Raw genomic sequence first — 15,062 nt, forward strand, 5'->3', positions numbered from 1 at the left:
CTCCTTCAAACATGTTCATGTTTAATGCTTTTCGTTAGACTACAAATTTTTTCTATGTATCTCTTATATTTAAAGCAAAATTGTCAAAACCTTTTCTATATCGACCATTTTTTATCAATACACCCTTGTTTATAACAACAAATCTATACCGATCATCGTTCCAACAGCTAGAGCATGACTCTTTAAATTTAGTATATGGCATATCTGAATTAACATGATCATTATACACATAACTCAAATTAACTTCAACCTGACGAAATAAAGCTAAAAAATTTACGTTGTCTCTCACAAGATGTTTTGGTACTTGAGCATATGACTGACAAAGATAGAAACAGTCTACATTTTTATGTCTTCCCATGCAGAAAAAGGCTTTTACATTATCTCATTTTTCACAAGCTATTTCATCAAAAATATTAATAGAATCTGGTGAGGCATCATCTGGTAAGACTACTGCTTCGCTTTCACTGAAAAGTAAGTACTTCACGCCATCTATAGGTTCTAATAGCTCTTTTAAAAATTCGTATTTGGGTTAATTCGATGACTTTGAATATACGTATATATTTTCGAATTTCAGTCCGTTAGGATGTAATATTAATGCTACTAAGCTATTGGTTTTACCACAGTTGGATAGACCACAAAATATAGCACGAATACTATCTGGAAGGAGCTCACCATGTCGATTTACACGCTTTTCTTGTTTTACAATAGCATCAAAATTTGGAACTTGCAATGTTACAGACTATTCTTTAAATTTCATGTCTGTGCTGCATAACGTAATAGTTACAACTGAACTGTGAGATAAAATGATACTGCCCTTTATACTCTTGCATTTTTTATGTTATACTATGACTACATTGCAACTAATCTGATGACTATAAGTATACTTATTTTTTTTTCGCAATAGTCAGTCACAGCCTAAACTTCAAAGTGAAATGATCATACATTGTAAGTGAGGATTTGATCTTGTAAATAAGATCATAAATTTTTTACCTGTAGAAATTCATTGGCTTGATTATTAGTACTGTGGTCCAGGTATTAAACTTACGGAACGCCTCGCTAGAGATGATCTTGGAGTAAATCCTCTGGATACGGCGTGCAAACAGCATGATATAGCTTATTCGAAAAATTGATACGATCTTGAGACTTGAAACAAAGCTGATAAAATTTCAGCTGAGCGAGCTTGGCAAAGAGTTAAGGCTTCAGATTCGAGGGTTGGTGAAAAAACAGCTGCTGGTCTGGTAACAGTTGCAATGAAGCTTAAAAGTAGATTAGGTATGGGCTTGGAACAGGAAAAGAAAAAGAAAAAAGGTTTAAAAAAGAAATGCAGTAAAAAAAAGAAGCTAAAAACTACCATGAACACAGTTATTAAGGCTACTTCGCATCAAATGAATACTAAGAGCAAAAATGCTCGTAAAGTAATCAGTGGTGCTTTAAAAGGTGCTCGAAATGCAGTTAAAATGTGTGGTGGTAAAAAAGTATTGAAATTCTTCGTATTTACGCATTCTTGCTTTAATTGGTGGAGCTTTACCTCTGATTCCTTTATTTGCTGGCTTGAGTACAACTGGGCGCTTTGGCAAATGGTGTTACAGGAATTATGAAGAGCGTTAACGCGGCTAAGTCTGCAAAAAAAACAACTAAAAGAAAATCAATGACGTAATAAAACTATGAAAGCTATTGCGTTAGGAAAAGGTCTCTATCTTAAGTCTCATAAAACTGGATTGAAAGTATATTTAAAGCCATTTGGTAAAGGTCTGAAAAAAAAAAAAAAAAAAATTTAAAAAAAGTTAAATTACATTTAAGAGCTTTAACAAATGTAGATTTAATGAAATTCTCTAAGAGTTTAAAGATTTTTTTTTTTCGTGGAGTATTTATGCGAAATGACTTACCCAGTGATGGGACATGGTATCGTGAAACTACTATAGTAAATCTTGACGACAAGAATGGACCTGGAACTCAATGGGTGGCGTATCAAAAATATGGCCAGAATTTTGTTTATTATGACAGTTTTGTAGACTTGCAGCCACCTATTGATTTAATGTTGTATTGGGATGTTGATACAGTTTAGTATAATCACAAATGATATCAAAAATTTAATTCTTACAACTGCGGTCATTTATGCTTAAAGTTTTTGTCAGAACATGTATAAGCACTTAAAATAGTAAAAAAACACCTCAGTTTTACATTGACAGTCATATAAGAAACATTAACACTTAGTTTGTCTAGTACTTCTTCATCCCTAGAAGCACAATATCTTCCACCTATTGAATTATCACCAAAATACAAATATGTTCTTGGTTTAGTATGACTTCTAACGTTCAATTCAATTTTTAATATTGACTTAAATAACAACAAATTTTACGTAAGTGATCAAGTGGTTGTTATTCTAACTGGGAGTTATGAAATTGAAGATATTCAGTCATTTTTACTCAATGTGTTACAACCGAAAGATATAAGTATCAGTATCAAGCCAAATAATAATACGCTTCGTAGTGTTGTTAGGTGTAGTCATACTACTGATTTCAGACGAAAAGATTCTATAGGGTGACTACTAGGTTTTACTGAACAATTACTACAAGATAACTTAACTCATGACTCTGACTTACCTGTATCCATTCTCAAGATTAACGCATTACGAGTTGAGTGCAGCATCGCTAGTGGATCTTATGTAAACGGAAAAAAAGTTCGGTACCTGCGGTACCACCTGCGGCACCACCAGGATATAAAATTATTGACGTTCCATCACAAATAATCTACTTAACTGTCATTGGACGAGTCATAGATCACTTACAACTACGCGTAGTTAATCAAGATGGTAATTTAATTAATTTTCGTGGAGAAGTCATCACGATAAGATTACACATTAAACCTTCATCGTAATGGGTATCGTTTATAATCACAAAAAGTATATAAACAACTTGACACGTACTTCTGCGCTCAGTCAACGGCAAGCTTTTAAATCGTCGAGACGTCAGAAAGGACAACGAAAGCATCCAAAATTGACAAATCAAAACATCCAGTTTCTTGGCTTAAAAATAAAAGGTGCGAACTAACATTCAAATTTTTTACCTTGAAGATGGATGACATTTTAAGCATTCAGTCCTTTGTTGCGTTTAATGAGTCTATCGCACAGTATAAAATTCATGCTCATCAACCATATGCATCATCAACATATAATAATAGTGAAGAAATTCGTATATCAATTCAAATCAAGACCTATGCCTGCTACCATCCCGCAGTCCTTTACATATTCATGGAAGGGTAGTGAAAGTAGAAGCTACGACGGCAGCAATTACTAAATTAGTAAATAATGCTATCCTTCATCTATTTAAAGAAATAAGATATAAGATTAACACTATAGATATGGATAAGTGTAAAAATGTAGGTTCGACAACTCTCATTAAAAACTGTCTAACGCTCAATCCTGATCAAGATGTATTAACTGAAAATGCTAGTTCGTTTGGTATTTAAAATAAACTTGATCTAAGAAATAATAATGGCTACTTTAATCTTTTGATTCCTCTCAGTATGATTTTTGGTTTTTCTGAAGACTATCGTAAAGTAGTTGTTAATGTAAAGCATGAACTTATACTCACAAGATCTAGAAATGATTTGAATGCAGTTTTACAAAGTGAAATTCCTGCTGCAGAACCTAATGGAGTGGCTACTTGGTAAGACTTCAAGATATTAATATTAAAACTAGAATGGCTCATGCCTTACGTTGTAATGTCAGATGCACATAAAGTTCGTCTACTTAATTATTTGCAAAAAGATAAATTTGTATCTATGAGCTATCGAACTTGGGAACTGAATAAATATTTACTTTTACCTACTACATCAAAACATATATGGACGGTAAAGATGTCCAATCAGTTAAAAAAGCCGGGCTATGTTATACTAGTCTTTCAGACAAATCGTAAAAATCAGAGAGGTTTAAGTTATTGCCAGCTAAATCATTGCAATGTAAGAAATGTAAGACTGTATTTAAAGTCACAATATTGTTATTATGGAGTTCTTAATATAAATACAACAATCATTTTGCATTGTTACATGACATGTTTGCAAACTTTCAGAATTCATATTATGGTAAAGATCGTGCACCTTTGTTAAGCAAATATCAATTTCAACATGCTGTACCTTGACTGTCCTTGACAGTTCTAAACAAAATGAGTCGTTAAAGAACGCTTTCGTAGATGTGCGATGATAACTTGAATCTCACGGCAATTTTCCTAATAATACATCAGGTTATTGCTTAATTTTACATGATCGTATCGTTTAGAACAGTCCCATGAGTGGGAATGTTAAAAAACTTATGTGAGGCTATAAAACACGACGCATGACACCACAAACTTCAGTAATCTGTTAACCACCATGGAAAAAGGTCAGAGCAATTGGACTAGAGAAAAAGAAGAGAAGAGAAGGCAAGAAGAGAGGAAAAAGTTTGAGAAAAGACACGCTGATGAATGAGAAGAAAAAAAAGCTAGGGAAAAATCACAAGATCATAAATGTTGTAAAAACCTTAAAAATAAGAAAATCAACTTGCTAAAAGAGATATTTATTGATCAACATGTCTCATAAGCCAACCATTAGCAAATTTACTACTGATGGTAAATATCAAAAACTTTTAACCAAGAATGATGATAATGACAGAAATGAAAAATCTTGGCTGAAAAATTTAATAGAAAAGTTTTCAACTAATAAATCATCATTTTCTGAATGTTAAAATTATGAACGATTTAAACAATAATTTAAGGTTTTTATAAAGAGAAAAGGATAAAATGGAGTACATCGTAGACATGCAAGCCTTTAAAAAGCCTGGCAATGATTACGTGCTTAAAGAATTAGCTACTCTACCGCTCCATCCGAACGATGCTGAAGTACAAATGTATCTTTTTAAAGCACCCTTTGCTTGGCGCAAATTATCATAGAAATATAAAGATCAAAATTTATATCTTAAACGTAACTATCATGGACTAGCCTAGAGCTCAAGCAATATAGTACACTGAGGTTGGCAATATTCTACGAGAGAATCTTAAAGTTGCCACCAAAATTTTTGTGAATGCAGAACTAAAACAAAAGTGGCTTGAAAGATTTGGATTCAAAGTCACTGATATAACAGATTATCCTTTATTTGAGTTCCTAAAACTGGTTATCAGTTGTCCTTATCATAATGGATCTTACAAAACCATGCGTGCTCTTCACAATGTCAAACGCATGAGAACAATGTAATTCGTACTTTGCAAATTGTAATTCAAAATAAATTTTCTTAGAAATAAGAATAAATGTTTGAAGATTTACCATTATTTTCCAAAAAAATAAGAATACACTCCTTGTCCTACCCACTCTCATCATACATTATACATTTTAAATTAAAAATCTTTATAAAAGTATATGCATACACGCATCGTATGTAAGTATTTATCTATGTATGTAGATGAACATGTAGATTTGTACATGTATTACCTTGGAAAGGTAACACTTATTCGTCATACCTTACAGATATAAGCGTGTGGTTGGGACTCTCATCCGTACATACAAAAGAACACTCTTTACTATAGGCTAACCAGAGACAAGGAAGATGTGCACAATCCCTAGCGCTTCGTGTAGAGTCATGGCTGTCCGCGCACGTTCGCGCACGTGGGCAGGGAGGTGTACGTATGCTGAATTTGGCGTGTGATCGTATCGGCCTAGTTTATCTACTTGTAGGCTTTTTCATAACTTTTAAACGCGTCGTGTAAGACATTTAGCCGCAAACAAACTCCACCCTTGTTAATGACTTGCGCACTTAGTGCTTGTTTTAAATATTTGACATGCGATTCAACCAATACTGCTTTAACGCGCACAATGCTGACTGTTCGCTCAGCCATGGTTACAACTAATAAAACTCGTTACCCGTGAGCTGGCAGTAAAATTACCAAAAACAATATTACTTTCGGCTGCGTGATTGGCAAAGAGATTGACTCCGTGGGTGCTAATGCGACTGAAGAGGAAGCATATTCCAGCAGTTAGCTTGGTATAGCGACAGAGATGTTGATTCAAACGGTCCAGTGATAGGTCAGTGACTTCACCAGAATGGCTTTAAGTGTCACTTTAGGGGTCATGAGTGTAGACATTACAGGAGGCACCAAAATGTCTTGTTTCTTCAGACGTCCCTCGAAGCTGGGAGACTTAAATGGTTCAAAAAAGGGGTATTAAAAAAACGATCAAGAAAAATCGTGCCTATTTGAACGACTACCAGCAATCCGTGTCACCGCGCAGACGACACATAAGGAGCACCAAAACGTGGGAAAACTTGAATCCAATGGTCGAAGAAACAATTTATTTTAGAATTAGTTTCCTGAAATAATATTTATGCATATCCGTGACAATACGACCAGAACTAATCCTGTACGAAAATCTACAGTCAAGTAAATCTCTTACTCACTGAATCCTTGACTGTATGATATCAAACATCGGAAATAACACACACCAAAAACCATGCATCGTAACAAATCAGGGACCAACGATACTAAGGACAATGGCAAAGGGCTTGTCTACGCGGAGTACATAGACTCGAGCAAAGAGCCCTTTACTAAGGTGTACCTGCAATCAACGCTCTTGACGACACGTAGAATCAAACGCCACTTATTTACTAGACCAGAAACTACCATCCTCTGAGGGAGCGTTTGGCTGAGCCGCATCTTGCATCTCAAGACATCCGCACTCTTCGAGGTTATGAGATCCTGCCTCACATGATGACAATAGATATTGTTGTCAGCATGTCTCACCGACTCAATCATACGTGTTCAGCTCATGTTAAGAATGAAGAATGCCTTTTTTGTTTGGTGGCAGCGATCGTGAGGGATTTTTTCGCTGATTTGATTACCTTTTAAGAGTATGACCTTGTGTACTGTTTTGTGGTGACTCAAAGCATAACGATCTGATCCAGATTGATTCACCACTCACCACGCTTATCGAAAACGATGTACACATGCACTGACGAAGTAAGCCACGTTGATTAGCCTTGATCTTGACTCTTTCCTTTTTTTGCAGTTTAGCTGCCTGAACAAGGAGAGGATAGCCCAAAAACAGACGCGGTGCATTTGCTCACCCCTTCTTTTACCCGCTCGACTATAGTCCGTGCCACCTCTTGGCCATGCCACACCGTATTAATATGTATGATTTTTTCTTAAATGTACGATCTACTACAAACAATTCGAGAAAAACCAAGTGTGAGTCTCGGGACCCCTGGCAGAAGTGAATTCTCTAACTTAAATGTTATGAAACTCGGTAAAATAAAAATTGAGAAAATTAGAGTGCATCTAATTTGAGCAGATTTTCAACAATCCCATATTTAAGTAGAAAAAATTTTAATACTATATTATATTTGAGCTTGCGCGTGCTTGAAATACATATAACTTTATATATTACTTAGGGCTTTATTACAAAACAGATTAGAGTTTTATTTCAAAAGCCCATTAATGATTTTGGAGACTGTGGTACCTTTAATACCTTAGTAAGCTTCAAAAGCGTAAGAAATGGCAAATTACAAATGTTACAACTAAAATCAACTCTATAGCTATTGAAACAGATAAAAACCTACCTTGTGCCCGTTAATAAATAGTTACTGAAATATATTGGGATAATAGTGGAAACGTAAGGAGATAAAACATATTTACATGAGAATAGAAATGTAAGAAGAATTGGAATAAAAAAAGCAAAGGGTATTTAAAAAAAAAATGTTATACTTATGTTATTTAACAGATGCAATGGAATTCCGAAAAATGAAAATTAATGTTCGTACCTCATTTTATTGCCACCACTTTGATTAGGTTATTGACAAATTGTTGCTACTAAATTTTCCTGATTATTGAAAGAAAAGTAATGGTTTTTATCTCTGAAATCATTCTCAGAATTGTATCGAACGTGCCCGCATTTAGTATAAAATCAGTTTTTCATGACGTTCAAACTATCAATGCTTATATCTCATGGTTATAGTAAGCATTAGTTGGAGTGAAATTTCAGGTGACCTTTTATAGCACGTTTTTTTCCGAGCATACTTTTGTTACAATTCTGTAACTTATTGTTTTGCATTTTTGTATTAATATTTTTCATGTAATAGGAAGTCTTATATTTTGGTATGATAAAGCTAAACAGTTTGGCTCGCTATTGGAATAAGTAGAATACGAATATAAGAGGGCGAATCTTTTACCTTAAGATTATAACCTGCTTTTATTTCAACTGGTCAGAGAAAATAACAATTAATTCATAAGTCCCATAGTAAATTTTTGAAAAACGTAATAAAAAATGACAAGGTTATATGATGGTTCTGGATGTTAATGGAATATCAATATTATTTAAAAATTCACCCATTGGAGTTAACTTATACATAAAACTCCAGTATAGTATGTTGACTCATACATGACAGAAACTAGTAGTTAAATAGTAAAGTTTATTATTTTTAAATTAATTTTTAAAATACTGCTTTGATTTCTTACCTGACACAAAGTAAAAGCATAGTACAAAGATGACATATTGCTAAGTGAGGATTTGTATTGTTCTGGAAATAAAGCAAATATGACTTGAACTAGGTCAGCGATATGACATGAAAATTCTTGTTGGATTGGTTGAGAAACTGGTGCAGGCTGACCAAGTGACCGGGCTAAGTTTTTTCGTGATACAACTATAGTATATGATAATGATCCAAGTAGTAACCAACACAATAACCTTATATGATTAACACAATCTAGATATTCTCTAGCACTAGAACAGTAATAATACGTTATTAAACGTCAAATTGACATTAATCTTTTAACTTTAAAATAATATGTCTTACTTCAAGCCATTAATATAATGTATTTTGAATAATATGTACTTTATGTAACAATAATATAATATAAAAAATGTTGTCTTGGGTTAATCTAATTTAATATTTAAAATTTTTTAAAGAAGAATAGTCAGAGAATAGGTTAGAAGGCATTGAATTTTTTAACTTACTTATAGTTTAATTATGCAGAACTAAGTCTTTACTGATGACAGCTTTGCACACATTATGACAAAAAACAGAAAAAAATGTATAAAGAGAGCAAGTCTACTTATTAATTTTAGTAACCAAGATAGTGGTTTGCATAATGATAAAAACAAAGATCATACATTTTTTGGAAACTCTGTGTTAACATCTAAAGAGGTTAGAAATAATTCTATTAGTTCTCTTATTTGCTCTAATAAGTTTGTCACATTTTTACTAAGACATTGATTGTTACTTAATGTTAGTTATTTTAATCAAATGGTAAAGTACTAATGTATTTTTAAACGATTAATAACATACAGAAGGAATCATGGTTTCTTTATAAAAAATTTTTAAACATTAATATCTATTCCTCATTGATTATCCAAAATTAAAAGTTTCTTGTATACCAGCATAGTCGCTAATTAATACGTTGTATAACTTAACTTTTTTTGCTTTAACTATGCAATTCTAAATATAAGTATCTTATAAATAAAAAAGCTTGAAGGCATAGCTGAAAAAATATTTTTTCTCTTAAAATTCCGGCTTTACTTATAATGCAATAGTATGAATAGATGAAAAAAACAATTTAACTTTTTAAGACTGCAATTTATAAGAATGTCAAGATCTGTGTCAGCAATACACTTCTATAATTATACTCCAGGTTAATAATAATGAGTAAGAATCATTTTACCTGAAAATAATGTACACATATCAAATTCATTTTAAGTAGTTTGGAAGTTTACATTTTGATTTTTAGGAATCGAAAGGACTAAAATGCAAGTTATTGATTTTCACACTACTTGGATTATACCTGGTATCTTAACGTTATTGTTTAGGTTCAAGGTTCTATAGATCTACAGTTACAACCTAAATCTTTATTACAATAAATTATAATTTGCTGGGCATTAGTGTGGTACTGGTTATTTAGAATCCTGTATAGTGACTTTCTACTGTAGGGTGTCAGGAACTAAGTAAAAACCAGACTCCTTTTTAACCTGAATAAGTTATTAGTTTTTGCAAAAATAAATAAAGTATAGCCCACGTGTGTGGCATAAGTTTTTTAAAATCTTATAATCTAATTTTGGATCACGTCAAACGGCATGTACAGACATTTATAATGTATTATATCTGTCTGATGTACGTGTAATGTTTTTTAGGTATGATGGGTATTTATTTCTTATGATCATTCTTAACTACTTAGAAACTAATGATAAGACTTTTTTGTTGTTAGCTTATTTTTGAATATACTGAAACGCAGATTGTTCGTTTTTAAGTTTACTAAGACTACAGTCTTACAAATGTCAAGACCATGGTCCACAAAGAACTACTTATAAAGTACTAGATATGAAGCGATAAATATAATTTTTTAGATCTTGTCAACAACGTAAATATATCAGGCCTATTCTAAGTAGCTTAGAAGTCTGCACTTCAATTTTTAATCCATCGGGTGAATCAAAATATACATTATAGGCTTCCACACTACCCACTCGAAGTGTGCCTGGTTAGTTACAGTTTTCATGAGGGCTTCATAGATTTGCAGTTAACACTTTACATGCAATTTACTATAATAAGTGTTTGCTACAAACGATTTCCGTACTGATAAAAATAATTGAGCAGAATACAAAAGAAACATAAGTTAAAACAGAATGAAAATAACTTTATTGATGATAAACGTAAACGTGCGATTGATACATAGCCGTAAAAGTAACAGTATTTATTTATAATTAAAAAGTTATTTGTATTCTAACTAAATCGATGTTCGTTTTAGGCTCTACTAATCAGATTCTGGGCCCAGAGCATTATCACATAATACGCTAGGGGCAGAAAGCAGGGAGGGCGTCTTAACTGAGTCGTTATGTTTAATTATCCAAAAAGTTTAAATATAGGTTAAAAAGTTGGCGTCAAACTAAAAAACACTAACATTTTAGATGATCATGGGATAATACACTCTCCAGGTACTGAGATTTTGACTTGAGAAAACTAGGATGGATGGGAAATTCAAGTCCATGCACTGCTCGTGAAGAATGACATGTGAGGATATGTACATAGAGACACAGTTGCTTCTAATTTGGAAGGAACTGATAGCACCACCAAAACTGCAGTAGAGAAAATAGAAAAAACATGTCTAGCCAAGGATTACAAGGTAAAATTTGAACTACTTTTATTCGTGTCTTCCACGCTTCTATTGGGTGTAAAAGGATGCATCACATCAAATGACAGAAAGCTACAGTGTAAGTATGGCTCAAAAGCACCGGCTTAGAAAGCTGCTCTTCATAAAAAACTTACACAGCTTAATTTGTCCGATTGTTGCAACATTGACACACCTTTTACTATTGTTTGATGCAAAGAACAAGCTTAAGCTGACGGGAGTTACACTTAAGCACGACCATAATGCTACTGTAGAGACTACCTCTCTCTGACAAAAACTTCCACTGCACCATCGTATCAAGAGTCGAGCTCCCTAAGACCAAAGGATTAAAAATTCAAATGAAAGATGAATTTAGTCTACGTCACTGTAAAGAGAAAGCCAAAAACGAATCGGCCATGCTCGTTAAACCAAATCATGCAAATTAGCTTAAAAGCCGCACCACAAATCATCACACATTGCATCAATGGAATGAATACAAATCACAACAGTATCGCAAGCCAAAATATAAATCTGGTTATGGTCATCAAAGAGGGTATAAAAAAGCTCACTGTTACACACAGAAACATTAACTTAATTAACAAGAAGAAGAAAAGTACAAACTATCCAGCATATGCTTTTTTGTAAGGAATTCAACAAAAGAAAAATGGCATCTTAATAGCAGTACTAATAAGTTTAGTCTCTATAGCCAAGACTTAATGATGGATTTTATAAAAACTTCAAAAAACATCAAGCAGTAATCGTTAGCAGCAGAGGTGAAACCTGAGCCGTAGAAAAACGTGTAGGCAATCTATACGAAAAAAGTCATCTTACGCGCTTGATAAGCAAAAAACAAACCAGATATGCATCTATGGAAATGTCGTTTAGGATATTTAAATGTTCGTGGTCCATCACACATAACAAAAAGAAAATGTGTCAAACGCATGGATCACATCAAAGCGCATATTTGAAGCAGCTGTAAAATGTGTACAGCAGCTAAGGTGACAAGTACACCATTTCATGGTCAAACGTAAGTATCAAAATAGGCGTTCGGGATAGTACACACTGACGTATGCAGCTCCATGCAGATAGTTTCGCAAGGCAGATCAAGGAATTTTCTTAAGATTTTCTCGGAAAACCTACAGGCCCCCTACTGCCGTACACAACTTTTAGAAGAACCCATCCACAGACCCCCAGCAACCCCCTACATTATCAGACGATAATATCCCTTATTATAACAAGCTCTTTATTCCTAAGAACTTTTTAATACCCTGCACAATTTAAAGAACTTTTCGTTAAACAGTTTGTTATGTTCCTCCGTTATCTTAAATAAAATACTTATAAATAATTTACATAAATATAATGCTTAAAAAATTTTTAAACTGCTTATAAGGTATTGCTAATTAACTGTTCGTAACTTTTTTAAAGATTTTCAATAAATATACTAATCATAATGTCAAGTAAGTATAGTTCTTCTACATAATAAATTTATTCTACTGCAATATGCAACTAACATAAATTTGAGTATCTCAACTCTAATTCTCGCCATTAGTCCTACTTTTTACGAAAAAACAATTTAAACAATTTAGTAACGCTTACTAAATTATTCTGTTCTCTTTGTTTTTTTCGTGCAGTGCATATACTTGACCAAAAGAATTTGTCATAATGTACTTAATAATAAATCTTAAATTTTTTCATTTAAAAAAAATTTTGTGTTTTACATTTCAATCCTGATAATATTCTTAGAAAAACTTAATGATAAAATTATTTAGTAAAACTTGCTTATTAAATAGAATTTATTTAAATAACAAAAATTTTTTTAAGCTATAGTTTTTATGTTTGATTAATTAATACATTTAGTTTGAATAAAAAATCTATTTTTACTTTTGCAACTTGATAACAACATAAAATTGACCATGCGAAAATAATTTATTTAAAAATCAAAACCAACTTTGTCAAAATTTTGGCCATGAAATTCAGAAGAATTTATCATTAATTGTTATTAAAAATTCTAACGATAAAGGAAATTGCATTTGGTACAAAATAAAGGGTGATAAAGATATATTTCCAGGATTTGAAGTTATCTTTGGGATCAAAACTTTTTTCCGATTTTTTCACTTGTTATTATTTAATCTGCAACGCTATATTAAAATGATTTTGTAGCTTGTAATCTTTTTTCATTTTATAATCTGTCAGCAATTCCAGCAATAATTGTTAAAATTTTAAGTTATTATAGTGAATATGATAACCTTACTTCTGAAAATATCAGAAAAATTGAGATGATTTAATACGTTTGGATATAATCATACTTTTATTACTTTTTCTCTAAACAGTCAGAATTTTACGGAAATATTGACCTAAAATTAATAACTTATTTTAAAAACGCATGTCTATGTTTTATAAATCACGCACAATTGTGTCGTCTGTTTCTAGTGCTTTTTTCGGAATCATTATCAACTCATGTAAAATTCTTTTTCTTTTAATTTTTTTTTCAGATTTTAGTTAAAGAAATCAACGTCAACAATATTCAAACTTCATGGTTAACGAAAAGTTCTGTAACTAGTCTTTTCTTTAGGAAGTTATGATAAGGCAACACTAGTCTATGTCATCCTAAAAATTAATCCAACAAGAGAAAAAAGGCAATATATTAAGGTTTAGTATAGAAATGTTTTCCTGAACCACAAGGACTCATAAGATAATTCAAAATCTTTCCTATACATATAACTTCAGAAGTTTCATTTGATCGGGATTTAATGATCCATTAGTATATTTAAACATTTTTGTACAAAGTGAGATCTTAGGAGTACCATTTTTCTCTGATTGCATATTTACAGAAATCGGTAAACTGACTACTTAACAAGAGTTTCTTTTCTGTTGAAAGATTTATTCTATGTGTAGAGGAACATAACCATGCACATAAATAATAAATTTTTGACTCAAGTGGTCTATATTTGTTATTAAATCCAATTACCTTGTATATTATTGGAAATTCAAAATGGAGCTCCAATTTTGAGAAATAATATGTTCACATGGCAGTACAAGCTTTTTTAAATATGTCATAAATTTGTAAGCTTTTATAAATAGACCCTATAGTTTAAAAATTAAATGAGAGATGAGATTCACTAATGTTTTGTTTCTTCTGGGAAGTTAGCGTACAGAGAGAGCTAAGTGGCAAAGTTATACTAGTATGTATGTATAATCCTATATTATATAGTTAAATATGTGGGGCATTTCACGTAACACTTCCCCTGCATCCTACTGCTCCATCCCCCAAAAGATCCCTCACTATCCCTTACTGCCCCCTTTCTATAAACTAAGGTAAAATCCGTCTTATTTCTACATTATTTTTACTCAATAAATATTAGGTCTAGCTCTCCCAGTGCCCCCCACCTCCTCTTCCCTGTTTTTCATCACCTCTTCACTGTCTCTTCGCACGATTTTTTTGCCCTCTCCACCACCACTCCACTGCTCCCTACATAATTTTTCTACTGTTTCTATGCCCGTTTAATGTTGCAGTCAAATGGATAAAAAGGATAGATAATATACAAGCCTGTACTAAGTATATATATATATATATATATATATATATATATATATACACTTTAGACAGTTCTAGTAATAATTCAGGGGAACTTTCTGTAATGACATAAAGTAGGAAAAATATTCTCGTATTACGTACAATAGTAAGCAAAAAAAAAATGAGAAATTTTAGCTATTTATTTTTTAATTTCAGGTTAATCATAACAACTACCTTTCCCGTTACAAAGTGCTTGAATATTTTTATTTAACTTACTTGTAGTCATTTTCAGATTCTAGTTGCAATTACTTTAGGCTAAGGTTATCCCGGCTTATTTTTAACGACTGTCCGACTAACTGGCTTTTAGTATTTTAACATTAAACCAACATTCGTTTTCGATACAACTCCTACTGACATGAAAGCTAACAGGTGAC

At 32.4% G+C, this 15,062-nt stretch overlaps 1 protein-coding gene across 1 annotated transcript in view; it reads right to left on the reverse strand.

Annotated features, from left to right (window-relative positions):
- LOC106644454 (protein unc-79 homolog) overlaps positions 1-15,062 on the reverse strand; it is a 742,398-nt gene that overhangs the window by 171,348 nt on the left and 555,988 nt on the right. Inside the window, exon 6 of the mRNA XM_089592466.1 lies at positions 8,475-8,739. Coding sequence (XP_089448592.1) covers positions 8,475-8,739 — 265 coding nt within the window. The remainder of the gene's footprint in view (positions 1-8,474; positions 8,740-15,062) is intronic.

The sequence above is a fragment of the Copidosoma floridanum genome, unplaced genomic scaffold, assembly GCF_036245765.1.
Source record: "Copidosoma floridanum isolate Cflo_tuat_1 unplaced genomic scaffold, Cflo_Japanese_pri ptg000017l, whole genome shotgun sequence".
NCBI classification, from domain to species: domain Eukaryota; kingdom Metazoa; phylum Arthropoda; class Insecta; order Hymenoptera; family Encyrtidae; genus Copidosoma; species Copidosoma floridanum.